Source organism: Dipodomys ordii, unplaced genomic scaffold (assembly GCF_000151885.1).
Source record: "Dipodomys ordii isolate 6190 unplaced genomic scaffold, Dord_2.0 Scaffold179, whole genome shotgun sequence".
NCBI lineage: Eukaryota > Metazoa > Chordata > Mammalia > Rodentia > Heteromyidae > Dipodomys > Dipodomys ordii.
In genome coordinates this window covers 265,409-289,936 of record NW_012267395.1, presented here as the reverse complement: position 1 = coordinate 289,936, position 24,528 = coordinate 265,409, and the positions used below count along the sequence as shown (strand labels likewise).

The 24,528-nt window shown below is 60.6% G+C and overlaps 4 protein-coding genes across 7 annotated transcripts in view; 3 read left to right on the top strand and 1 right to left on the bottom strand.

Annotated features, from left to right (window-relative positions):
* The first annotated feature begins 263 nt into the window (after window positions 1-263).
* Window positions 264-4,417, top strand: Pycrl (pyrroline-5-carboxylate reductase-like). Its single transcript, XM_013033908.1, has 6 exons — window positions 264-383; window positions 1,636-1,700; window positions 2,155-2,334; window positions 2,564-2,776; window positions 3,017-3,109; window positions 3,225-4,417. The coding sequence occupies exons 1-6, from the start codon at window positions 293-295 to the stop codon at window positions 3,405-3,407; spliced, it is 825 nt and encodes a 274-aa protein (XP_012889362.1). The 5' UTR covers window positions 264-292; the 3' UTR covers window positions 3,408-4,417.
* A 1,143-nt stretch (window positions 4,418-5,560) lies between these two features.
* On the bottom strand, window positions 5,561-9,431 carry Tigd5 (tigger transposable element derived 5). Its single transcript, XM_013033834.1, is given in 2 exon segments — window positions 5,561-9,287; window positions 9,290-9,431. Coding segments are annotated over 2 exon segments (1,920 nt in total). The 3' UTR covers window positions 5,561-7,509.
* Window positions 9,432-9,685: 254 nt separating this feature from the next.
* On the top strand, window positions 9,686-23,489 carry Eef1d (eukaryotic translation elongation factor 1 delta (guanine nucleotide exchange protein)). 4 transcript variants are annotated; one of them, XM_013033880.1, is made up of 8 exons: window positions 9,686-9,707; window positions 17,655-17,775; window positions 18,109-18,180; window positions 22,240-22,339; window positions 22,418-22,518; window positions 22,726-22,947; window positions 23,104-23,298; window positions 23,389-23,489. In XM_013033880.1, the coding sequence occupies exons 2-8, from the start codon at window positions 17,659-17,661 to the stop codon at window positions 23,425-23,427; spliced, it is 846 nt and encodes a 281-aa protein (XP_012889334.1). In that variant the 5' UTR covers window positions 9,686-9,707; window positions 17,655-17,658; the 3' UTR covers window positions 23,428-23,489. The 4 variants fall into 4 exon arrangements, with proteins under 4 accessions (XP_012889334.1, XP_012889333.1, XP_012889332.1 ...); XM_013033879.1 differs by lacking the exon at window positions 9,686-9,707 and adding an exon at window positions 9,872-9,957; XM_013033878.1 differs by lacking the exon at window positions 9,686-9,707 and adding an exon at window positions 14,838-15,913.
* Window positions 23,490-24,320: 831 nt separating this feature from the next.
* Naprt (nicotinate phosphoribosyltransferase) overlaps window positions 24,321-24,528 on the top strand; it is a 3,460-nt gene continuing 3,252 nt past the window's right edge. Inside the window, exon 1 of the mRNA XM_013033833.1 lies at window positions 24,321-24,414. Coding sequence (XP_012889287.1) covers window positions 24,321-24,414 — 94 coding nt within the window. The remainder of the gene's footprint in view (window positions 24,415-24,528) is intronic.

Genomic DNA, 24,528 nt, shown 5'->3' with positions numbered 1-24,528 from the left:
TGCGCCGCTTTGGGGACGACGTTAACCTCGAGTTTCCCGGGGCGTTCTCAGGACACCTCGCCCGACGCCCGTCCTCCAGAAAATGACGGCCCGGGAACACAGCGGCGCCCGGCTCCCCCGAGCGCGACTGCACCTCCGGCGCCCGCGGGCTCCGCCCCGCCCCCAGAGGCCACGCCTCCTCCCTTCCGCCAATGGGAGGCGAGGGGTCCTGTGGCTCTTTGTACCAATGAGCGGCGAGGGGCGGGGCCCAGTGCCTCCGGGCGCCGGCGGGCGGGCGGGTGCGGCGTACGCCATGGCGTCCGCGGAATCCCGGTCACAGCGCGTGGGCTTCGTGGGCGCGGGTCGCATGGCGGAGGCCATCGCGCAGGGCCTCATCCGAGCAGGTGGGGCGGCGGAGCTTGGCCGGGGGGCGGCGGGCTTTCCTGGGCGGGAGGATGCGCGTGTCGGGGCGGCTCGGGCGAGCCCTCGGGGCCCGCTGCGGGGTCCCGGGACCCCCGGCCCGCGTGCAGTCCGCGCGGCCCTAGCCAGAGCCGCTGCTCCCGCTGGCCTCGAGCCGGTCGGAAGCTGCGTGCTTCCCGAGTGTAGGATCGGGGCCTGGCTGGTTCGGGGCCCCGGCCTCCGGACCGCCCGCGCGGGACTGGTGCTCCTTTGGACGCACCTTGGCCTGCGCTTCACGCCTCCTTAGTGACCTCCGGAAAGCTCACGGTTCCATCTGCGGCGCCATCGCATTCTCTTGGAAGCGGCGCCTTAGTGCTGTCAGCAGCCAACTTCTTGGCTTCGTGGACTTGGCCAGGTTGACCTTTGGGAGTTTCCGTGTGTGCCCCACACCACCCGTGGGGGTGGACAGCTCTGTGGGACCAGATCCTTCACCCTGTGTGTGTAAGAATGGATCTCTACCTGTCCTCTAGGCGCCAAGTGGTAGCCTGCAGTGTTTCTCCAGACACTGCCAGATGTCTCCTGTGTCAGGGTAAGGAGAGGGACAAACGTATCCTGGCCACGGATCATAAGTAAATAGGAGAGGATATTACTGCTGTCCTAACGCCTTTTAACGTAGATCGCACATAGAGAGAGCTGGTGACCTTTGGCTCTCTGCTTTCAGCCCTACTTCAAAGTCCAGAGGACTTGCAATCAATCAGAAAATACTTTATTGCAAGTTTCAGGTGTGTAATACTGCAGTTCATCTGAGACTTGGATGCTGTGTGTTGCGTTACTGCCAAGGTGTGTGGCTGACATTGATATTAACTGTGTTCAGGTGGTGGTGTGCTTCTTTTTACCTTACAGAAGTCTAGCCCAATCTCCTCACCATGTGCTCCATGGAGGCAGATACTTTCTCCTAAATGGCACTAGCACACGGGCCTCATCCACCATCCCTCCTTAGACCCTTGGGGGGTCTGTGTCTTCACTGGACCAGACAAGCCCCTGGCCCCGGCAGCAAGCATAACTGCCAAGTAGACTTTAATGGAACTGATTGCTGGGCCCTGGGTTCCCCAGCATGGCTGCTTTGAGTTCCTGCAGAGCCTCAGGCCAGCCAGCAGGGAGCTAGGGATGGGCCAAGCGTTGCCCAGGAAGGGCCCTGCAGGCTCTTCCCTGTCTTCCCACCCCTCACGAATCTTCTGCCTTTGCCTTTCTCTTCAGGCAAAGTAGAAGCTAAGCAAGTGCTGGCTAGTGCACCCACAGACAGGAATCTCTGCCACTTCCGGGTGAGTGAGATTCAGGGCCTTGTCCGAGACAGCTGTCAGGGCCAGGGAAGTGTGGCTCATTAGCTGAAGATCTGAGACTGGGCTAGGTTAGGGGAAGGGAGGCCAGAGGCCAGGTAGAATGTCAAGGTTGTGGAAGGCCAGAGCAGACACAGGTATATACCTGTGTGTTCACACGAGGGCTGGGCTGGGGTGGGCATGGATGGGTGTGGGAGAGTAGCGTTGGTGGGGTCTCGGGGGTGTGGAGCAGTGTTGGGGGGGTCTCGGGGGAGTGAGGAGCAGTGTTGGGGGGTCTCGGGGTGTGAGGAGCGCGGTGGCGGGGTCTCGGGTGTTTGGAGTGGAGCTAGTGTAGACTGAGGCGGAGGAGGTCAGGGCCGTGGGACTCAGGTAACCGTGTATAAAGGCTGTGATGTGGAGCCGCCCCTCCTGTGGTCCCCGGTCCTGGTTTCCCTTGCAGGCTCTGGGCTGCCAGACGACCCACTCCAATCAGGAGGTGCTGCAGAACTGCTCTCTGGTCATCTTTGCCACAAAGCCGCACATCCTGCCCGCTGTCCTGGCGGAGGTGGCCCCCATAGTCACTCTTGAGCACATCTTGGTGTCTGTGGCTGCTGGAGTCTCTCTGAGCACCATAGAAAAGGTGAGTGGCTGTGAGCTGCAGCAGGGCTAAGGCCTGGACCCTGGCACAGGCCCTCTGACCAGGCTCAGGCAGCAGGCGGCCTCCTGGCCAGCTACACAGGTGATGGTGTGGGTGCTCTGGGCCAGGCCTCCAGACTCGCTGTGCCTGGCCACCTGGGACAGGGGACGCAGCTGGCTGAGGGCTGCCCGCCGGCCCGTCCCCCGGCGCCTGACCCCTGTCTCCTGAACAGCTGCTGCCTGCAGGCACGTCAGTGTTCCGCATCTCACCCAATCTGCCCTGCGTAGTTCAAGAAGGGGCCATGGTGCTAGCCCGGGGCTGCCATGTGAGGAGCGAGGAGGCCAGCCTGCTGCAGAACCTGCTGGAGGCCTGTGGGCAGTGCGAGGAGGTGCCGGAGGCCTACGTGGACATCCACACCGGCCTTAGTGGTAGTGGTGTGGCTTTTGTAAGTATTGTCTTGCCCGCACCCTGACAGGCAGCCTTCCTCAGACAGCGGCCCTTCTGCATCCCCAGGCTGGCCGCTTCCTCAGCCTGGTGTGCTGGACCTCAGCCCAGTGCCCCTGCTTTGGTGAGGTTTAAGGACGTGAGCCCGGGTTCCAGTCCAGACACTGGGCATTCGGGGCCACGCCCTGACCTTGGTTCCCAGTGGTCCTGCCCGTCTGCTTTAGCCTTCCCTCTGCTGCAGGTGTGTACATTCGCTGAGGCCCTGGCTGAAGGCGCCATCAAGATGGGCATGCCCAGCGGCCTGGCCCACCGCATTGCTGCCCAGACGCTGCTGGTGAGTGAGCATTCCCCCAGGAGTGTCTGGGCGACTCAGGCCTGCGCTGCCTCCCACAGGCCGACAGCGTGGCTGTGGGCCTTCCCCTGGTCACCAGCTGATGCATTTTCTCCAGGGGACAGCCAAGATGCTACAGCAGGAAGGGAGACACCCGGCCCAGCTGCGGACGGATGTGCTCACGCCGGCCGGGACCACCATCTACGGGCTCCACGTCCTGGAGCAGGGCGGCTTGCGAGCGGCTACTATGAGCGCGGTGGAGGCTGCCACCCAACGGGCCAAAGAACTCAGCAGGAAGTAGAGCCGGGCTCCTGATGAGAACGCCAGCTGCTTGCCTAGCCACAGCTGCCTGGGGCCCCAGGACTCCTCCTTGCTTGCCCCAGCCACCCAAGTCCTCTCTCCATCCCTCATGGGTGTCTCCCCTCTCCCTACACAAGGAAATGCAGCCCCCACTCTGCAGACCTCCCTTGATAATAGTTCTGCCCCCAGTGAGCCTACCATAATGCAGGTAGTGTTAGTTCTCAGGTCCTGAAAGCTGGTGTCTTGTCCTGTGCCTACATCTGAGGATGGTTGGAGACCATGAGCAGAGCCACTGGGCCTGGGGCCCTGACCCTTCCCTGGGACTGCAGCCCAGCCCGTTCTTACCCAGCCGGGAACATGGGGTCCCGGATGCCCTCTCACTAAAGCTAGAGGCCTCGCAGTGCTGCAGGGCCTCCCCAGGGAGGATGGGAGAGCCCAGGGTCCCCCAGCCTGAGCAGATAGCAGGTGGTCTGTTCTTCCCCAAGCTGAAGAGGAGCGATACCCAGGAATCTCACCCAACAGAGCCACGCTGACTGGGTCTCCCACAGCTCTCAGGCAGCAGCACCTGGTGGACAGACTACCGAGGTCCAGAGGTGGGCTCTGGTCAGACGGGGATGCCCTTCCCTCCATCCTCCTGCCCCGCAGCTCCTGGCACGTGGGTGGAACCCATGTCCTTCCGTGGGAGTTCACCAGGTGAGGGCGCTGTGCCTCTGGTTCCGTCTCACTGGCCTCTGCAGATCGCCCTCCAAGGCTTTCCCCGGCCTTCCTTGCTCCTACCCAGCAGCTTCCTGAGATGGAAAGGGCACCCACTCATCAGTGAGGTTTGGGGCAGGGTCATCTTCTAGCTGGGCAGTAACCAGACTATCCCTCCATCTAGGGATATGTGACAGGAACAGATATCCCATACCTCGTTACCCCTACCTACTGCGTATCCCTTAGCTGTCCACCATGACCGGCTCCGTTTTCCTTGTTTGTGGGATAGGAATAAAGGTGCCATCTTGGAGCACTGAATACGCTGGCGGGTCAGGCCGGGGCTGTGGGTTGTATGGGTGGCAATGGGTTCCATTCACTCAGTACCCACGAGACCACCAGGGCTTCTTCTGGACACTGGCCTCCCTCCCAGCCATGCTGAGCCTGGGCAGGGTGGGTCCCAGGTCTGGTGCTGTAACCCCTTGTAACCTACGAGTGACTGGAAAGTGAGCCATCAGCAGTCTCCACAGGGACCAGGCTGGGCTCAGCTTGGGGCGTAGAGGACAGTCCTCCGTCACCTTCTGGCCTTACGTGAGTGTCCCGGCCCAGTCGTGGTGGCTGGGTCAGGGCTGACTGCTGCCAGCCAATGCCCTCCCCACCTCACACCACCAGACTAAAGCCACTGCCTTCCAAGATACATGGAGGATATGCCCACGGCACCTTTAAATCCTCGCCAGCCCACTTCATACCCCACCCCTAGAACACAGGGTGCTCCAGACTTGTCCTAGGTTGAGTTGCAGAAGTACAACTAAAACAGAGGCATGTTCACCTTTATTACACACATGCTACTGCGCTGCCTGGCAGGGCAAGCTCCCTGTCAGCAGGGTGGCACGCTGGGCCCTCCGACAGCACAGCCTGCGGTTCTCTTAAGGAGTAGCCATTGAAGGCTCACCCTTGGGACAGTGCCTGCCACGCCTCACTCACCCATCTTTCCATACTGTTTTCTTGTGCCTAGCCCAGGGGCTCTGGCTGGCCCCAGTGTTAAGGGTCACTAGCTGCAAGGACAGCAGTCCGTCACAGGGCCAGTGTGGAGCAGTCGGAACCTCCCGGCTGCAGGGATCCCACACAGGATCAAGAATCCCCAGAATGAGAGATCCAGGATTCTGACAACTCCTGGCAGCTATCCAGCAGGTGAAAAGGGCAGCCCTAAGGAACTGCAGCATCGATTCTGTTCTCCCACACTACCAAGGGTGGCCAAGTGGATATGCAGCCAGGAGCACCCAGCGAGCCCACATTACTTTACAATGCACTGAGTGGAGAGGTGGGTGGTTTCAAGCCAGCTGTAGGCCCAAGGTCACGGGACCTTGGCTGGGGCTGCACAGAGCCAGCAGCAAGCCCATCAGCAGGGTGCCAGTGCCTGGCCCTCTGCCTAGGCTATTACTGCATCTCACTCTGCAGAGAAAACTTTTATGAGGTGCTGGGGATCAAACCCAGGGCCTTCACATGGTAGGCAAAGCACGACCCTGAGCTATACCTCTAGCCCAAGACAATACCTAGAGCCAGCGTGGGGCTCCCCAGTCCTTCAAATGCCAGTACACAGACTTCTACTTGTCTTGTTTATATGGAAGCCGCCCCTAGGCCTTGTGGGGCCAGGAAGGGCAGCACGCGATCGTGACCAATGACTCTGCTGACTCCAGCTCATTTGGGCCCAGGCCCCCAGGAAGCAAAGCAGAAGAAAGGAGAATGACGGCACACTCACAGCAGGAGCAGCTGAGAAGCCAAACCGAAGGGCAGCTCCCAGGGTGGACGGGCACTGAGGCCTACAGCTCTGCCACAGCCTTTGAGATGGGGCTGTCCTCGGATCCCTGGAGACATGCCTGCCAGAATTGGGGGGCAGCTCCTAGAGTGGGTGCCTGGGCCCAAGTGGAGGCTGATGGTGTAAATGCATTATACTTGCTGAAGCCTGGCCCCAGCTGCTTGGGCCTTGTGCTCTCAGCCACCTAGGTGTGCGAGCATGGAGGGGCTTTCCACGGAGGTGGCCGGCTGGGGCGCAGCACACACAGATGGAGGCTGCAGACTGACCTGGCCAGGCAGGCCTTACTCTTCTTGCTCCCAAATCCTCCACACCTCCTCTCAGCTGAGATTGGAAACACACGTTTCTGTAGGGATGGGAAGCAGTTCCAGGGAGCTATGATCAATGGAAACCACTTTGAGGAAGTGCTTCCTTCAGCTGCCCTACGGTCACGCCAGTGCATGGCCGTCCCTTCAGTGTGCACACCACCTGCATGCAGGTCCCGGGCACCCTCCCACCTGCTCCTGTGCCCAGGGCTCTGACTTCAGACGTGTGATCCGAGGGATGAGCAGCTCCTCTGACCCGGGCCCCAGCCCCTTAAGAGGGCCGGGACAGCAGCATCTCAGCAAAAGCAGTGACCCAACCCCTGCCTGAGGGGCCGCATCTCTACCCGGACCGGCAGCAGGAACCTGGGTGGAACATTAGGGTGGAGTGAAATTTAGACAGCCCCCTCTCAGATCGGGCCACCAGGGCAGCTCTGAAACCACATCCTTGGCAGTGTCAAAAGGTAGGAAAATTGGGGTGGGGGAGTAGGCTGGGAAGAACCCACATGGGGGTGACACTAAGGCACTAAGACCACTAAGGCCAGCAGTGAATGGGCCTGACCAGGTGGTCAGTAGCTGATGGAGCATCAGGAGAGCTTGTCCTGCCGTTGATCAGAACACCAGGGGCCAAACTCAAATACTTGCCAACCCATGGAATACCATCCCAGGATGGAGTTTTGTTCAGGACAAAAGTCTCTACCTGCTGCTGCAGGGAGAGGTATTTCAGAACCTCATGAAGTACCAGCCTTCATCCTCACGCACTGTGACAGGTCAGCCTGGGCCAGGGTGATGGCCTAGAACCAAGCCAGAGCTTCCAGAGCAAGGGCAGGAGCAGCTCAGAGGCCGCGGCACTCTGCCCAGGTCTCATGGCATCTTCTGAGGAATGTCTTTAAGAGCAGATTTAATGTGCTTAAAAAACAAAAGCCAAGTGGTGTGTCTCCCACTGGGAGAACGGTGAGCACCGGTGGTGGGGTGTAGAAGGGAGCAGCCGCACACGGCAGGCCAGGGAGGGATTGGGGGAGCCCCATAGGGGCCAGAACTGCTGGCAGGAGCTGTGCCCGTGTGCTCCACCAGCTGTGCAAGTGAACCCTGCTCTGTGCACCTGCGGGGGGGGGGGGGGGGCTATCCCAGGAGCTGAGCAGCAGAGTGACACCTTCCTCCAACAGCTCCTTCACCCAGGTTGGGCTTGGACCACAGCAATCTCCTGAGTGAGTGGGCCACCCCAGAGGGAGAGATGACAGAGCAGGTGTCCTTTCCCTCCCAGTGCAGCAGGGAAAACGGGCACTGGGCAGGGATGGTCACACTCCGTCGCTGGGAACCGTGGGGGAGGGCCCGACGCCCCCCAGCCTCCGGGCCATGGTGATGAGTGAGCGCAGCTGCACCAGCTTCAGAGGCCCCACCTCCCTGGGGTCCTGGCTCTCCAGCCACCGCAGAGCTGTTTCCAGCCCCCAGACAGCCTCCCCAGCAGTGGGTACCACCAACGCTCCTCCATGCTCAGTGGCAGCTTCCTCCTCCTCCTCCTCCTCCTCCCCCTCTCCACCCCCGATGCTAGAGGGCAGGCTGGCTGGGGATGGGGGGGCAGCGGGAGGCAGCGAAAGAGGCCAGACGGGGCCCCCCTCGGCCACACAACCCTCAGAGAGGCCCCCGTCATCATCCAGGTGCAACCACTCTACCACCTCTTCGGGTGCCATGCGCTTGTAAGCCAGGGCGGCCAGATGGGTGAGGTCAGCCAGCACCCTGCTGTGCTCAGCCGCCTCCTCAGCCTGGTGGACGGGCTGCTGCCCAGGTTCAAAGGCTGCTCGGAGACCCAACAGCCAGCAGCGCTCTATGCTGCCGGCCTGCACCAGGTCCCAGGAGAGCCCAGCCAGGTACAGCATGTCCTTGAGCATGAAGCTGCGCATGAAGTCCAGCGGGGAGCCACCGGCACAGGACACGGCCAGCCGCAGCAGCTCCCTTTTGTAGAGATGCTTGAAGGCCGCTACCACCCCCTGCTCCAGGGGTGCAGGGATGTGCGGCCGGCTGTTTCCCTTGGACAGGAAGAGTACCCTGACGGTGCCGTCGGGGGTCTGTAGCTCCTCCGGGGACCCGAAGGGCTCGGGCCGAGTTTCCGTGCTCTCTTCCCAGGTGGGCATCCCCGGGGCCCACCTTGGACAGGGCGGGTGGGCGACCAGCAGCACGGCCTTCTGCTGCAGGCAGCTCCGACGCAGGTAACGTTTGACGCCGGGAACAAACTCCTCGAAGAACCAGCCGCGAAGCAGCGGGCGGCTCAGCCAGGCGCCGGGGCTGTAGCGGTAGGAGGCGGGGAGCCTGTCCTGACTGTGGCGGCGCAGGCTGGGTGGGTCGGGCATGTGCCCGACGACCAGAGGCTTCAGCTTGTGGCTCCCGGTCAGGTTGGCGGCCAGCAGCACGGTCACCCGGTCGCCAGGCCAGCGCCGGCCGCAGCCCCCCGGCGGGGGCGCGGCCTGCTCGGGGAGCAGCCTCCAGTAGAGGCCGGTGACGTTGATCTGCTCGTCGCCGTAGCCGGCCTCGGAGGAGAGCGGCGCGGCCGAGGCCCGGGCGGGCGGCGGCGGGGCGCCCGGGGGCCGCGCGGGCTCCTCCTTGACCGGCGGGCGGGGCGCGGGGCCCGCGGCCGGGGGCTCGGCCTCGCCGTAGAGGCGCTGGCTGGAGATGCCGTGGCGCTTCTGCCAGCGCCAGAACCAGCCGTGGCTGGCCTTGAAGGTGCAGGCGGGCCCGTGGATCTGGCGCGCGAAGGCCTCGGCCTGCGCCTGGATGGCGGGCCCCGACAGCGGCACGCCGTGCCGGCGCAGCGCGAGGAACCACGCGTACACGGCGCGGTCGATCTCCTCCTCGTTGGCCAGCCGCATCTTCTTGCGCTGCGTGCCCACCTCGCCGCCCAGCTGCTCCAGGAACCAGCGCAGCTTGGGCTCGTCCTTGAGCCAGCCGCGCAGCGTGCCGCCGGGCACGCCGAAGTCCCGGCACACGCTGGCCTGCCGCTCCCCGCCCTTGACGCGCTCGATGGCCTGCAGCTTGTCCTTGATGGAGTAGGCCTTGCGGAAGGCCATCTTCACCGCCACGCGGGGCCCGGCGCGGGCGTCGGCGGGCGCGCCGCGGCGGGGCCCGGCACGGCGGCGGGGGACCGCGGCGCCTCGACCGGAAGTCCGGACGGGGGAAGGCGGCCGCGGTGCAGGGCAGAGCCAGCCGGGGAGCTCACGGGGTACATGGTGGCGGCGGCGACGGGGACCGCCGGGCGCGCGAGCCCTGCTCCGGCCCGCGCCGCCCTCCGGGGGCGGGGTCAGGGGCGGGACCGCCGGGGTCCCTCCCTTTTGTCCCGCTAGCCGGGCCGGCGCATGCGCGCTGGGCCCGTCCGTCCGCCGCGCCTGCGCCGGGGTCGCAGTTCGCCGGTTTCGCCGTCAGCCCCGCCCCGACTCATCCGGACGGCTCCACTCGGCGGCCGGCGAGGGGGCGGCGGGTGGGCCGCGGCCTCGTCCCAAGCTCGGTGAATCGACTGCTCCGAGGTGGAGCGACCTCCGACGTCTCTGTCACCAGCTCGCCACCTGGGCGCTCACGGCGCGCGAGGCGCCGCGGGGCCCGAGGAGGAGACGGCGCTTGCGCGGAGCCGCGCCTCCCCCCCCCGCGGCTGACGTGGTACGCCCCGCTCCACTTCCGGTGTGCGGGCCCGGCGCACGCCCGTCCTCGGCAGGCCCGCGCTCGCAGTGCCGCGCTCGCTCGTCTCCCCCTCGGCTGGCGTGAGTACCGCGGCCCCCGCCGCTGGGCGCGCACGCGCCCGGGAGGCTCGCGGGCCGCACCCCGGTCGTTAGGGCTGGCGCCGGCGGGGCGGCGCGGGTTCGGGCGGACGGCGGGGCCGCGCGGGGGGCGGGCCGGCTCCCACGTGGGCCGGGGCGCGGGCCGCTTCCCGAGCGAGCGCCCGTCCCCTCGGGGCCGTGGCGGCCGAGGGAGGCCCGGCGTCCTCGCGTTCGTCCCGCACGCGTTTGTTGGGGCTGGGCACGGAGGCGCAGGGCTTGGGAGGAGCGGGGGGCCCCGGAGAAGCGGCGCCCGGGGCCTCGCGGGCCCCGCCCAGCCCGGCTTCTAGCCGGGATTTCAGGCAGGAGCCCCTGGGCCCCCTTTCCGCAAGGCTGCTGCTCCTCGGGTGGCGTCCTCCACCCTCTCGAGCCCGGCCTGGCGTTTGCGTGGTGAAGCAGAGCTGCTTCCGCACGTGGCGAAGGACAGATGTGACCCCCCACCCCCGTGTCCCTTGAGGACAGACTTGCTCATCACATGCCTGGCGCACAAACTCAGGTCCCGCCATGCTCCTAGCACTGCTTCTGCAGGGCTTCCCGGCCCGAAGCGGTAGGCCTGGAAGGCAGAGGAAGGAAGGAAGGAGCGCCCGTGCCGGGCTGTGTGGTGGCCGACTCCACACGGGCCTCTTGATTCCTTACCTCCGAGTCAGGGGCCAGCAGCGTCTCCTAATGAGCTGGGAAATTTCAGGCAGAGCCCATCTGGCTGGCTGGCTTCCTGTCCCTTGGAGGGCCAGCCCTCCAGTGTTGGCTTTGGGGGAGCCGAAGGCTGGACAAGGTGGCTAGTGTGCTTGACAGCGTTTGGATCCAAAGAGTGGCTCTGGGTTGGTGTGTGCTAGTGTCAGCCTCTTAGGGGCTGCGGGCAGGGGGTGCTGGGCATTGTTCATTGGTCTGCGCTGGCATTGTTCATTGGTCTGCGCTAGCCTCCTAAGGTGAGCTGTGTACGTTGGAAGAGGCAGTGAGACGTTTAGTATTATTTATGGGGCTTTTCCACTTATTTCCTTACTTATTTGGTGGTTGTGTATGTGTGTGTAGGCAGGTACTGGGGTTTGAACTTGGCCTGACGCTCTAGCTTGATTTCCTCTGTTGAAGCAGGGGCCCTGCCACTTGAGCCACACCACCACTCACTGTTTTTTGCCGTTTAATCGGAGATTAGATTTTTCTACACAGGCTGGAAAAAGCTAGGATGACAGGCCTGAGACACCAGCAGCTCCTACAGTGACACACTTATGTGGACTACCTAAGTGTGTGAAGGAAGAGCAGGCTGTGGGTTTCAGCCCTCCTGGCTTGGTGGCTTTCAGTGGCCCCGACATTTGGAGTCCTGTGAGTGTGAAATGCTCTATTCCGGTCCCCAAGTAGTTGCAAGGTCCAGCACAGGTAAGGAGAAGGGCTTCAGGGGCTTAGGTCGTCAAGCAGGCCAGGCCACCACGGGCCATAACAAAAATAGAATTGATGAGATAGCATTTGAGGTGAGGAGGTTGTTGGGGCTGGCTAGGCCTGCGCCAGAGTGGTTTGGCTAGCCGCAGTGTCCCTCCAGGCCTAGGGCACATAGACCTGTTCTGCCTAAGACAAGTCCGTAGTTCTGAATAGGGCTGAGGTGTGCGAGAGTCAGGCAGAGCAGCATTGAGTGGGATCTTGAGGCTGTGCAATTTAACCCCTAAAAAAGGGTGAAAGCCAGGCACCAGTGGCTCGTGCCTGTAATCTTAGCTACTCAAGGTGAGACTTATCTCCAGTTAACCATCAGAAACCCAGAAGTGGAGCTGTGGCTCAAGTGCTAGCCTTGAGCAAACAATCTCAGGGACTGCACCCAGGCCCTGAGTTCAAGACCCAGGCCTGACACAACAAAACAAAAAGGGTGAAGGATTGGGTGCTGGTTGCTTCCTGACTGTAATCCTAAGAGGAGGGGGATGGGTTTGAAACATCTGAAGTCCCTCGAAACTGTGCATGCCTATTGTCCCAACTGATACCAGAAGCCAAGATTAGGAGGATCAAGATGCTAGGCAGAAAAGTCCAGAAGGCACCTGTCTCTGTGAAAGGGGAGCTGTGCCCTGTGGAACCACCAAAAACCTACAAAACGTAGGTGCCGTGGCTCAGGCGTGTGCCCTGGTGGAGAGTGGAGCCCTGTCCTAAAGGTAGAGGGTGGGAGGCACCGTCAGCGGTAGCGTGCCAGCCTAGCCAGCCAAGGAAAGGCAAAAAGTATCACAGCAGCACTGGACAGTGTGGCCGTCCTGAGAAAGCCCTTTCTCCGGCATCCTCGGCATTTCAAGTGCCAACATCTGCCCTTTTGGACAGACAGAGAGTGTTCTATTGGGTAGCACTGGTTCACAGACTCGGGCGAGCACAGAAAGGGGCTGCTGGGTGGGGGTGCATGGAAGCTGAGTTTGCTGGCAGACTGACCCAGTCTCCTGTCACTCTCACTATTCTACTCCTGTGGGCACAGGCTACTTGAGGGTGTCCAGAGGACAGGTGTCACGGGTAGGTCCCAGGAAGCTGATCATGAAAGCCTTCACCATCTGTCCTGGTGCATGGAGATAACTGGGTTCTAACCACCATGGCTGGCACCGCTGGGGCCCATCACATCTTAGTCTTCCTCAGGACTCAGTCCTCCAGCCAAGCGTGTCCTTGGCAGAGCTTGTGGTTGACAGACCGCAAGAGGCCCTGCCCTTATTTAGGAGGCTGTAGCCAGTCCACAGGCCCCTTCAGCTGGTTCCTCTGAGTGCTACTGGTGCTGTCTCTGGGCTGACCCGGTCAGCACCCCCTCCCCTCCGCCCCCGCCCTCGGCTCACTTTCTCCCAGAGGAATAAGGGGCCTCCAGAAAGCTCTGTGGCAACTGGCTTTCTTCATTGTACTCCATTCTCTGTTCAAGCTCCTGCCCCTGCTGGAGAAGCCCGAGGCCAGCTTCACCCACTGTGCAGGGCTGCGGTAGCCAGGTTGCCCTGCTGGCGTCCCCACGCTGTTTTGGGAGGCTCTGGGCTTGTACTGGAGTGCCTTCCAGGAGTCCGTGCAGACAGCTTGAAAGCCTTATGGTGCTTTGGACAGGGGCCTGTCACGACTTACTTTGTCCCAGGACAGTTGGGAGAGGGTGGCTTCTGATGGGAACCCAGAGAGCTACATTGCAAGGGGTGAATCTGGTGTGGGGTCCGGACAGCCACCTGAGGTCTGGTAGTATGGCTCAGCCTCGCACCTGCCTGGGCGATCCCCTCAGTAGACCCCCAAAGGCCCAGCCTGCTCGGGCTGCCTGAGCTGCTTGCTGTCTGGGGAGGCCAACCTTTCCCACTGGTCTAACCTTGGTACTTTCCCTTCATGCTGTCCTAGGAGGCCAGAGCAAAAGTAAGTACACCTTCCTGCTGCCTTGTGGCCCAAGGCAGTTCTGTCCCCTACTGGCCAGCACCTTAGAGGTGGCTTCCTCTCCTTGAGCCCTGGCTCCGGGAGCCTGGGCAGGGGTCACTTGGGCAGTAAAGCACTAGTCCCCGGGGTCATACAAAACCTGGGCTGCTCTGAAAGTTGGACCATTGATGAGCGTCCTAGACCATTGCTGGTGAGCTCAGTGGTCCGTCAAGCCGGCTGTGCTGGGAGCCGTGCCAGGCCAGGCCTCCTGTCCCCTTGGTAACCCTGGGTGATGTCACAGTGCCTTGCCTCCAGGTCTCTTGCCCCTGTCCCTGCCAGTGCCCCTGAAATCTGCCCTTGGTAAGTGAGGGGTGCCCCCTCCCCCATCTCTCCTGGGCCTTAGCAGACCCTGGCCCTAGCTCCTGGCAGCAGAAGGGGCCTGGCACTTCCCTCTGGGTCCTTAGGGTGGGCTTCAAGCCTGGACCGCTTTCCAACTCCTCCTGGTGGGTGGGACTTAGATTTTGTTAGGGGTCGGTGTTAGGAGGGAGCCCTAGACAGAGAGGTAACGGTTTTTCTTCAGCCAAAGACTGCCCTCCAGGTAGGAAGCAGCGGGTGGCCTGTCCGCTTTGCCTTAGGCTGCTCCCCTTGCTCCCAGTCAGCTCTGGGCCTGGTTAGTTGAGCCCCGACAGCTTTTCCTTGGGGGCACATAGGTGCTGACGTAGGTCCTGGGAGAGCTCAGCCTGGGGCCTCTGCTCTGGCGCTGTCACCGCGGCAGGGGCCGGGCCTCCAGCCTCCTCCCTAGGTCTCCAGTGACTTGACCCTTCAGGTGCGGGCAGTCAGCCTCTGCTCCTGGTCTCCCTCTGCAAGGCCAAGCCCACAGTGAGGCAGACCAAGGGCGCCGCTTCGGTGGGCCAGCCGTGTGCTGGTGATGGGCTTGCCGTGGGTGGGCATCCTCAGGTGGCCTCAGATCCCTTCCTGTGGACTAGAAGCACCAGCTGGCTGGCTCCCTGGGAGGTGTCAGGCGCTCAGTACATGGCTATATTTGTTCTGATAAGCTAGGAGTGGTTTCTTAGTGGAAGTAAATCTGGGGTATTTCATTAGATACACTTACCCCAGGAAACTGCTGATTATACTAGCCAGTTCCAGCTGGGCACAAGCTGTGCTTTCTGGAAGCCCCATGCGAGGAGGCTTCTGTGGCACATTTAGAGGTGGTATCTAGTAGGTCCCTTTGCAATCAACTTTTGCGGTAAAATTACATAAACATGTGAAGGCATGTGCTTACGTTTCAGTTACAGAAGTTCCCATGTGACAGTGACTCTGGGCCCTTGCATGTCATCTCATTGCCCACCCTCCCGGCCCCCTGCTAGCCCCTCCCCTGCCCACCTCTCCCTGTCTCCCTGCTAGCCCCTCCGGTCAGGCTGAGGCTGAGGAGGTGGTGGGAGGCAGGTTCCTCTGCTGTGTTGCAACTGCCTTCTTGTGCTTGCTTTTTAACGCTGTGTCCGAAGATGAGGAGCGGGAAGGCCTCTTGTGCCCTGGAGACCGTCTGGGAGGACAAGCACAAGTATGAGGAAGCTGAGCGGCGCTTCCATGAGCACAGGGCCATGCAGGCTGCCACCTCTGCTCAGCAGCTCCTGGCCAAGGTGCCAGCTGTGAACGGGCCTGGACAGGAGGACACCGAGGACGCCGAGGAGGCCAAGGCCCCCAACACCAGCAGGAGCGATCCCGGGAAGAGCCATGACAGCAAGAAGCCGCTGCAGAAGAAGAGGAAGCGCTCCCCCAAGAGCTGGCTTGGCCAGGAGGACCTGGCCCTGGTGGGCCTCTCAGCCGACCACGGGTGGCTGGACAAGCCACTCTTCGACCAGGCAGAAAGCTCCTACCGCCAGAGGCTGGCCGACGCAGCAGCCCAGCAGGCCCCGCAGGGCCCCTGCACACACGGGAGCCAGGTGGCCTGCCACCACGTGACATGGGGGATCTGGGTCAACAAATCCTGCTTTGACCAGGCCGAGTGCGCATTTGTGGAGTGGTCTCAAGCTCTGCTGCTGGCTGCAGAGCAGAGCCAGACGCAGGGGGCTCCTGACACAGGCCAGCAGGTGGCCACCGCTGACCCAGCCCTAGCTTCCCAGCCTACCCTGCCGGCCAATGGCCAGCCCCCTCTAGGGAACCTGCAGGCCCTGGTTGGGGAGGTATGGCTGGAGAAGCCTCGGTACGATGCGGCCGAGAGGGTCTTCTATGAGGCCCTGTTTGACGGCCACCCCCCTGGGAAAGTGCGCCTGCAGGAGCGAGCCGGCCAGGCGGAGGGCGCCCGGAGGGGCCGCAGAGACCGGCGGGGCCGCAACGCCATAGGAAGCAAGCGGGCTGGGCCACGTCGCACTGACGGGGAGGTCCCCTCCGCCTTGCCCTACTGGTACTTCCTGCACAAGGACGCCGAGGCTCCCTGGCTCAGCAAGCCCAGCTACGACAGTGCTGAGTGCCGCCATCATGCTGCTGAAGCCCTGCGCATGGCCTGGCGCCTGGAAGCTGCCTCCCTGGCTCACCGCCCTGGGCCCCGGTCTGGCCCATCCATGTCCGGCCTGAGACCCAAGTAGGAGAAGTGGCAGAGGGTGCCTGGCCTGGCTAGGATTGCAAACACAGGGACAGCTGTCCCCAGGCGGGGCCCCTCTTCCCCATCCTGTCCCGCCCTGTCCCGTGTAGGGGCTCCCCATACCTGGGCCCTGGCAAGGGGAGTGTTACCCCTTGGGGGGAGTCCTCTGAACTATTGGGATTGGTGGGCGCAGGACAGGGCAGATGAGAAGCCGTCTGGCTGGTCCCTGGGGTGCTCAGGTGAGATGGGAGGCTGTGCAGGGCACCCCAGGCTAGCCTTGTGATGCGTGCCTGCCTTCGAGGTGCGGTGGGCCGCAGACCCAGGAGCACATGGTTAGCACGGCCTCTGTTGGAACTTGGTCTGGGGCGAGAGACAAACCCCTTGGGGCCATGCTCCAGGACCCTGGGGAGGGGGCACCACCCCGTCCCCTGCTGCCAGCTGGGCTTCGAGGACACAGGCAGCGTGATTGGGCAGGGAAGTGGCTGGACATGCCGGTGTCCCGCTTGCTCTTCCTGCCCTGTGCTCACAGTGGCCTGGCTCCCCAGCAAGTCAGCCATGCGTGGGAGCAAAGTCTTGCTGGACTCTGTCACATTTCACAGGGCAGCAGGAGGTGAGGCTGTAAGCGGTGCAGGTTGGGGTTGGAACCTGACCCCCGAGAGGTGAGGCCCACGGGCCACTTCCCATCTGCTGGACCTGGTCTAGAACAGCAGTTCTCAAACGTCTCCATCTTGGTTTGCTCAAGAATTTACTTATAGGGCTGGGAGTGTGGCTCAGTGGCAGAGCGCCTGCCTAGCATGCCTGAAGCCTGGGTTCCTCAGTACCACATACACAGAAAAAGCCAGAGGTGGTGCTGTGTCTCAAGTGGTAGAGTGCTAGCCTTGAGCAAAAGTGACCTGGCCCTGAGTTCAAGCAGGACTAGCAAAAAAAGTATCTATTGACATTTGCCAGATTGCAGCTGAGAACTAAGCACTAACTATGCTTCCAGCCTGGGCGCCAGCACTCACGCCTGTCATCCCAACTGCTCAGGAGGCTGATATCTGCAGATCATGGGTCAAAGCCAGCCTGGGCAGGAAAGTCCATGAGACTTATCTCCATTTAGTAACATCTCCCCCCCCCAAAAAAAAAAACAAAAAACCCTAGAAGTAGAGCTGTGGCTCAAGTGGTAGAGTACTAGACTTGAGCTGAAAAAGCTTAAGGATAGTACCTAGGCCCTGAGGTCAGCCCCACGACCACCCCACCTCACTCCACCCTCCAAAGAAAGAAGTGCTTACATATTGAAGGAGAATTAGTTTGTTGGTGTCCATAGCAGGTTTTTGTGAAAAACATCTTTCTGGTGGCAAAAACAAAAAAATGCAGTGGGCCTAGTAGAAGCCTAACAGTCATATGACATTGTTGCAAACTTTGTGTCTGGTTTGGTTGATGGCTGGATTCTCCTTTCTGTGCTCAAACAGTTTTTGTGTGGTTCATGTAGTTGGAAGGGAGTCTGCTTTGTGGGTTCCCAGAAGTCCTTGGGCTAACTTGAGGGCTGGTGTGGAGTAGCAGCTGGGGAAGGCGGGGTGTGTGGCCGCTGAGGGGCTGCCGGCTCGTCATGCTAAGTGAGGCCCACTCTGTTCTCCTCGGGCTGCGTGAGCCAGCATGCTCAGGCTTACAGTTGGCATCTGAGACGGAGAAGGGTATCTTCAGACACCCCCGCACCCCCACCTTCTAGCCATGCTAACCTAACTTCTCCCCCTCCCAGCAGGAAAATGGCTACAAACTTTCTGGTGCATGAGAAGATCTGGTTTGACAAGTTCAAATACGATGATGCTGAAAGGAAATTCTATGAGCAGATGAATGGGCCTGCAGCTGGTGCCTCCCGCCAGGTGAGGGCTGGCTGGGGGCTGGCAGGCCGTGAGGGCAGAGGCATGTTAGGGCCAAGAGGCTCTGGAGGCTTGGGGAGAGGAGCATTACTGGCTCCCGATTGTAATGCATAGGACACACACTCCCAGGCAACTAGGGCTGAGCTTCCGAGGTCTGCCTGCAGACTGGCCCTACACACAGTGGCCCTGGCCTCCAGCATCACCTGCTCTCTCTGCCCTGCCTGCTTTTATTCTGTGCAATGCTGCTTTGCTCTCTGGGTGAGGATTTTTAGGGTTTTAAGGGGTTTGAGGGTTTTTCTAATTTAACTCGACTGGTTCTTTCTGCATTGTCTGCAGGATAATGGTGCCAGTGTGATCCTCCGTGACATTGCAAGAGCCCGGGAGAACATCCAGAAATCCCTGGCTGGAGTGAGTACCCGTGGGCTCGTGCTCGGCCAATAGCATGTCTGATGGGACCCCTTGGTGCTGCCAACAGCCTTGACCCTTTGGGCCAAATTAGGCTACAGAGTGTGGTGAGGTGTTCTTGAAGGGCATGGGGTGCTGCAGCCTCCAGACCCACACTGGACCAGAGCTTGTGTGTACCCTCTTGTCGGTGGTCACTACGGCTACTCCTGCATGCCAGTGTGGTTGCCTGAGCTGATTGTCCTTCTGCACTGTGCACGTGCGGAGGCCTCTTTCTTCCTGCTTGCTGCGTGACTGCTGGACCCCTCCATGGGATGGGTGCTGTTTCACTAGGTTTCTTTTTTTTTTTTTTTTTCGGTCGTGGAGCCTGAACTCTGGGCCTGGGCGCTGTCCCTCAGTTCTTCAGCTCAAGGCCAGCGCTCTACCACTTGAGCTACAGCCACTTCCGGTTTTCTGGTGGTTTATTGGAGATAGGAGTCTCACAGTCTCTCCTGCCCCGGCTGGCTTTGAACCGCGATCCTCAGATCTTAGCCTCCTGAGTAGCTGGGATGACACGCGTGAGCCCCCAGCACCCAGCTTCACTAGGTTTCTTGAGTTCTCGCCATAGAGTCAGCACCATCTTGGTTTTGTGGCTTTGTGTGGCCTCTAGGCTCCAGACAGATCAGGAGTGGAGGGGGTCCATGGCTGAGTGGCCTGCTGGGCAGGCTCTTAACCAAAGTGGACCTACTGGGCTGCCTTCCTTACTGAGAGGGTGGGGGCCTCATTCTCCTGGGGTAGTTGGCTGCTGGAACAGATGACCACTAGCTCCCAGCTTACAACAGTGTGAGTTCATCTTACAGTCCTGGATGACAGAAGTCCAAGACGGGTCTTCCCAGCCTAAATCCAAGTGCCATCAGCACTGTATGTCCTCAGGTTCCAGGAGAAAATCCATTTCCTGCCTTTTTGGGGTTCCTTGGTTTGTGGCCTGTGGCAGGCAGTCTCAACCTTCCAGCCTCTGCTTCCGTCTTTGCAGTCTTGACTCTGAGTCCCCTGCCTCCCACCAGCCCAGGGGTTCTTCTGATTGCAGCTGGCCTGTCCTGATAATTTAGGGTTTCCTTACTATCCAAAATCGCAAGTTTGATTATATATTTGCTAATTCCCTTTTACTGTGGAAGGTGACGAGATTGTGGAGGGATGACCTTATCAGTCCGCCCAGTACCACCGTTGAACCCACGCAGGGTCAGTCTGTGTCCTATCTGTCCTATGCCAACATCCCCTAAGCCAGCCCCGCACCCCCACAGGTTCACACTGTGCCCATCCGTCCTACACCAACACCCGCAGAGTCTTAGTCCGGAGCAGGGTGGTCTGTGCCAAGGCAGAATTCTTCAGGTGTAGACCAGTACACCTAGGGCGTAAGTTACCCCCTGAGTATAGGTATGGGTCAGCTGTGCCAGGTCTCCCTCTTGAAAAGGGGGACGAAAGAGAAAGGGGGCTTCACTGGTCCCAAATAAGTTCAGAATCCAGCCAGGCAAGTGCTCGAGGTTTGAAGACAGAGCTAGAAGGCGGGGCTCAGCAGCGAGAGCACTTGTTAGCAGACTGTTTGTCCATCCTCGCCCTGGCAGTACTTACACTAAATTGTGCACAATGCTCAGGAGCTCTGTGAACCTTGCGATAGCCAGAGGCTGTCCCCACCTTCGACACCTGTTGAGGGAGGGGATCCGCAGGTCGCCACCTGGCTCGGGTCCTCCACACTCACCAGGCTGTCCAGCTGCTACTGGCTCCCCATACTTTCCTTGCCGAGTTTGCATTCAGATCTTTTGCAGCCTGGAGAATGGGTTTTGTTTTGTTTTGTTTTCGTGCCGGTCCTGTAGTTTGAACTAGGGCCTAGACACAAGGCTAGTGCTCTACCTACCACTTGAGCCACAGCTCCACCTATGATTTTTTGGTGTTTCATTGGCAATAAAGAGTCTCACAGACTTTGCTGCTTGGGCTGCCCTTGAACCACAATGCTCAGATCTCAGCCTCCTGAGTAGCTACAATTACAGGCATGTACCACTGGCGCCCGGCTAAGAGACTAAAAAGTTCTCAGACCATAAAGTCCTGGTTCTTTTCTGCTTAGCAGTTCCGTCCATCTCTCCTCCCATAAGCAGCAAGAAGAAAGTAAGGTGCTTCTTCCACAGTTGGCCTAGAAGTCCTCCTGGCACAATTGAATTAAACTGCCTGTCTACCTCCACCAGTGGTGGGAATAATCTTGTCTCCCCCGACTCCCTCCGCCAAGCCCGTGCGAGCAGCGGCACGAGCACCCGGTGTTAGCCGCGGTCTGCTGTCACCATGTGTGTCCTCCGGGTTGATGCTCTTGGCTGTGCTGCTTGCCCTGTCCAGAGCCCCAGGCTGCATCAGTGAGTAAGTTAGGATTTTTGTCTTGCTCCTTAAACCAGCCGTATCCCCTGGCCATTTTTTTTTCGGGGGGGGGGGTCCGGTCGTGGGGCCTGAACTCTGGGCCTGAGCACTGTCCCTCAGCTCTTCAGCTCAAGGCTAGCGCTCTACCACTTGAGCCACAGCGCCACTTCCAGCTTTTTTTCTTTTTGCTTATGTGGTGCTGAGGAATCGAACCCAGGGCCTCATGCATACAAGGCAAGCGCTCTACCACTGAGCCAACTTCCCAGCCCCCAGCTTTTTTCTTTTTGCTTATGTGGTGCTGAGGAATTGAACCCAGGGCCTCAGGCATGCAAGGCGAGTGCTCCACCACTGAGCCACCTTCCCAGCCCCCCCTGGCCATTTTTAAGGTTTGTTCCAATGCCCGTGTTCATTTCCACTTGATATAACCAACCCATGACCTCGTTCTGTCTGTACAAGTCCCGCCAGGGCTTCTTACTTGGCCCCTTCTTGGGTTCTGCCTTGGCTTCTACTGACCTCTACTGACCTCATCCCAACAGCTCAGAGCCCAGCCTGTGGCCCATGCTCGCCTGGGCATGAGCTGGGCTCGGGCCTCGCATGTGTAGGGCTGGTGGTAGCATGGACTTCTGAACAACACAGTGCCTACCTGGCAGCATGGGCTAAGCAGCCCTGGGGCTCCTGGAACACTTCCTACCTATGCTGTGTGGGGTTCACCTCTAGGTCCTAGTAGCTGGGGACAAGAGAAGAGCATACTTAGAGACTGGATTGCTAAGACTTATATCACAAAGCCAGACATCTTACAGCACTGGCTAGTCCCAAGATCAGTGCCAATGTTGGCACTGGCTCTGGCTCTAAAGGATCTGCTGCCTCTCCAGCCTGACTTCTTGATCAGAGTGCCCCAGTCATGGCTCCATCCCGCCCTCCACACATAACCTGCTGCCCCTGGTCTTTGCCACATGGCTGTGCTGTCGGAGACTCCTGGGCTTCCATACCAGCGCTGCCCAGGAGTGCTGCGGGAGTCAGATACATCAACAAGTGGTTTATCTGCTCAGTGTCACTCTGGGGCTGGTGCTCCCCACTGCTCTAAGGAGCAGGTTCTGCTGCACACAGGCCGAGAGCCGAGACCCGAGACCATGCATGCGCCTGAGATGGGGTCTGGCTGGAACTTGCATGCAGCCAGATGTGCCCTGTCCTTACAGCCCAGAGTGGATTTGCCCCCTGCCTGTGCACGTGGACCCTGAGGCAAGAGGCCAGAGCCTTCGAAGGCTGTCTTGGGATAAGGCGGTTGCATGGCCTAGTAGGCAAGGTGCTGTGCTGACAGTCCTCCAGTCCTTTCTTTTGGCCCTTTAACTGCTTTCCCCTCCCCTTTCCAGCTCAAGGCAGTGCTGCCCGGCCCCGCTGAGGCTCTGAGCCAGCTCGCCCCTGGGACTGTAAGTCCTGCTGGACAGTGGCAGTTCTGAACTGCATGCTGCCTCTGTATAGTCCTGTGCCCTCTGTGTGCTGAGAACGCCGCTGTGTTCTGTGCAGCCTCCCTCCTGTGGCCCATGAGGATGGACGGGCCAAGGCGTCTCCATGGTCCTGAGCAGAGCAGGGACCCAGTGGGGCTGACGGGGCTCTTTCTCTGAGTGGCTGTGAATGGGGGAACCCTAGGCAAGCTGGGGTGCTGAGTCCCAGGCTCCTTCCTTGCAGAGCTCAGGCCCTGGGGTTTCCAGCGGACCTGGTGGAGATCACAGTGAGCTCGTAGTACGGATTGCCAGCCTGGAATTGGAGAACCAGAACCTGCGAGGAGGTGAGGCCCTGGGCCTGGTGGGCTGGGCGGATATAGCCCTCTGCTTCTGTCGTTAAATGAGGATCCCTGTGCCTGCAGTGGTGCAGGATCTGCAGCAGGCGATCTCCAGGCTGGAGGCGCGGCTGAGTGCCCTGGAGAAGAGCTCACCCAGCCACCGCACCACCACCCCACAGACGCAAGTGAGTGCCCTCCTCACCCTGGGCCTCACTGGGCTGTGGCAGCCCAGGCCCCCCCCCCCCCCCCCCCCCCCGCAGCTCATCTTCCCTAGGCCTTGGAGTGCATGGAAAACCATCCAGGCTGACCTCTTGCAGCTGCTTTGCCTTCAGTTAGTGCAGGGGGGGAGAGGGGAGGTGGGGCGAGGCTCAGTCTCTGCCTGCCTGTGGCAGCACGTGTCTCCCATGCGCCAAGTGGAGCCTCCAGCCAAGAAGGCAGCCACACCAGCCGAGGACGAGGACGACAATGACATTGACCTGTTCGGCAGTGATGAGGAGGATGAGGACAAGGAAGCAGCCCGCTTGCGGGAGGAGAGGCTGCGGCAGTATGCAGAGAAGAAAGCCAAGAAGCCCTCGCTAGTGGCCAAGTCATCCATCCTCCTGGATGTCAAACCTGTGAGTGGGAGGAGTGGGACCTCCCTTGTCCCCTAGGGGCAGAAGTCAACTGTAGAAGTGTAGGGAGAGGAGCAGATTGGGATACCCAAGGAGCCCTCGCAGGATGCACCGGCAGAACCTCCCCAGATGACTCACTTTTCTCTTCCACTCCCACAGTGGGACGATGAGACGGACATGGCCCAGCTGGAGGCTTGTGTGCGCTCCGTCCAGCTAGATGGGCTGGTTTGGGGGGGCTCCAAGCTGGTCCCTGTGGGCTATGGCATCCGTAAGCTACAGATCCAGTGTGTGGTGGAGGACGACAAGGTGGGCACAGACCTGTTGGAAGAGGAGATCACCAAGTTTGAAGAACATGTGAGCCAGCCAACAGCAGGAGGGTGGGGGAGGGAGGGTGGGCCTTAGGGAAACCAGCCACCATAAGCCCCGCCCCACCTGTCTCCATAGGTGCAGAGTGTGGATATTGCGGCTTTCAACAAGATCTGAAGCCTGAATGCATGGTTTGCGTGTGTGAGCCTCTGCTGAAATTAAAGACTTGAGACTCTGCACTGTGTCTCCTGTTTGTTGCGTGGGGGGAGGTTTTGCACATGCACACACAGGTGCTGCTCCTTTGCTCTGATCACTCACCCTGTGGGTCCTCACATTCCACTGCAAGGGACAGGTCCATCCAAGCTGTTCAGTCAGAGCAGAATCTGTTGGCTCATTGATGGGAGAGGCCACATCTCTCCAGACTGCCGCTTCTCCTAACTGGTGCGGGACCCTCCCACCCTCATTCCCACCACCCAGTCCTCCCTATTTGGGTTTGAAGGTTCCTGCCCCTTTGCCTGCTGGAGACCTGCAACCTGGTCAAGTCTAATTACATTCTGTCGAGTCTGCCTCCTCGCTCCTGGTGGTCAGTGCTGCGTTCTTCGTGGTTCTAGACTGCAGTGTAGTGAAATTGGCCAGAATTGGTGTTTGAGTGTGGCCGCTTCCTGTCAGAACTGGTATCCACAGGGCTCCTAGCCTTGAGGGACAGCGCCTTTCGTCCACAGTTTGGAGAACTTCCTGTGGGCCTGTACAGGGCACCCCCAAAACCGCAGTAGCTGCTTTTTGGATGGGGCAGACAGCCCCTAGCAGTACACGGGGTGCCATTGCTGAAGACGCAGTGAGGCCAGGCCACTGGCCGGGGTTCTGAACCCGAGGGCTGTGCAGCCCAAGGTCAGGGCTGAGAGTAGGAAAGGCAAGGGTTAAAGGTCAGCCTGAGGAGGGGGGGAGGGGGGAAGGCAAGGGTTAAAGGTCTGGGGACCTCGGGAAGCCCCGCCCGCCTTCCGGGAAAGGGAGGGTGCCACCCCGCCTCCCGGTGCGAGTCTCGGGGTGCCCGCGGCCTGGGCAACTCCAGGATGGCGTCAGAGCGGGGCGCGGAGCCCGTGCCAGGGGACGGGGCCGCGGCGCGGGACGGGGCCGCGGCAGAGAACCGGGCCGCGGCAGAGAACGGCCTGAACTCTGGGCCTGAGCACTGTCCCTCAGCTCTTCAGCTCAAGGCTAGCGCTCTACCACTTGAGCCACAGCGCCACTTCCAGCTTTTTTTCTTTTTGCTTATGTGGTGCT

Excerpts from the sequence above, each read along its gene's own strand:
- Pycrl (XM_013033908.1), top strand. The coding sequence starts at position 293 with ATGGCGTCCGCGGAATCCCGGTCACAGCGCGTGGGCTTCGTGGGCGCG. Across the intron at positions 1,701-2,154 it reads GGAATCTCTGCCACTTCCGG|GCTCTGGGCTGCCAGACGAC; the intron begins GTGAGTGAGATT and ends TTTCCCTTGCAG. Across the intron at positions 2,777-3,016 it reads GTGGTAGTGGTGTGGCTTTT|GTGTGTACATTCGCTGAGGC; the intron begins GTAAGTATTGTC and ends CCTCTGCTGCAG.
- Eef1d (XM_013033876.1), top strand. The coding sequence starts at position 14,838 with ATGAGGAGCGGGAAGGCCTCTTGTGCCCTGGAGACCGTCTGGGAGGAC. Across the intron at positions 17,776-18,108 it reads CAGCTGGTGCCTCCCGCCAG|GATAATGGTGCCAGTGTGAT; the intron begins GTGAGGGCTGGC and ends CATTGTCTGCAG. Across the intron at positions 22,519-22,725 it reads CCACCACCCCACAGACGCAA|CACGTGTCTCCCATGCGCCA; the intron begins GTGAGTGCCCTC and ends TGCCTGTGGCAG.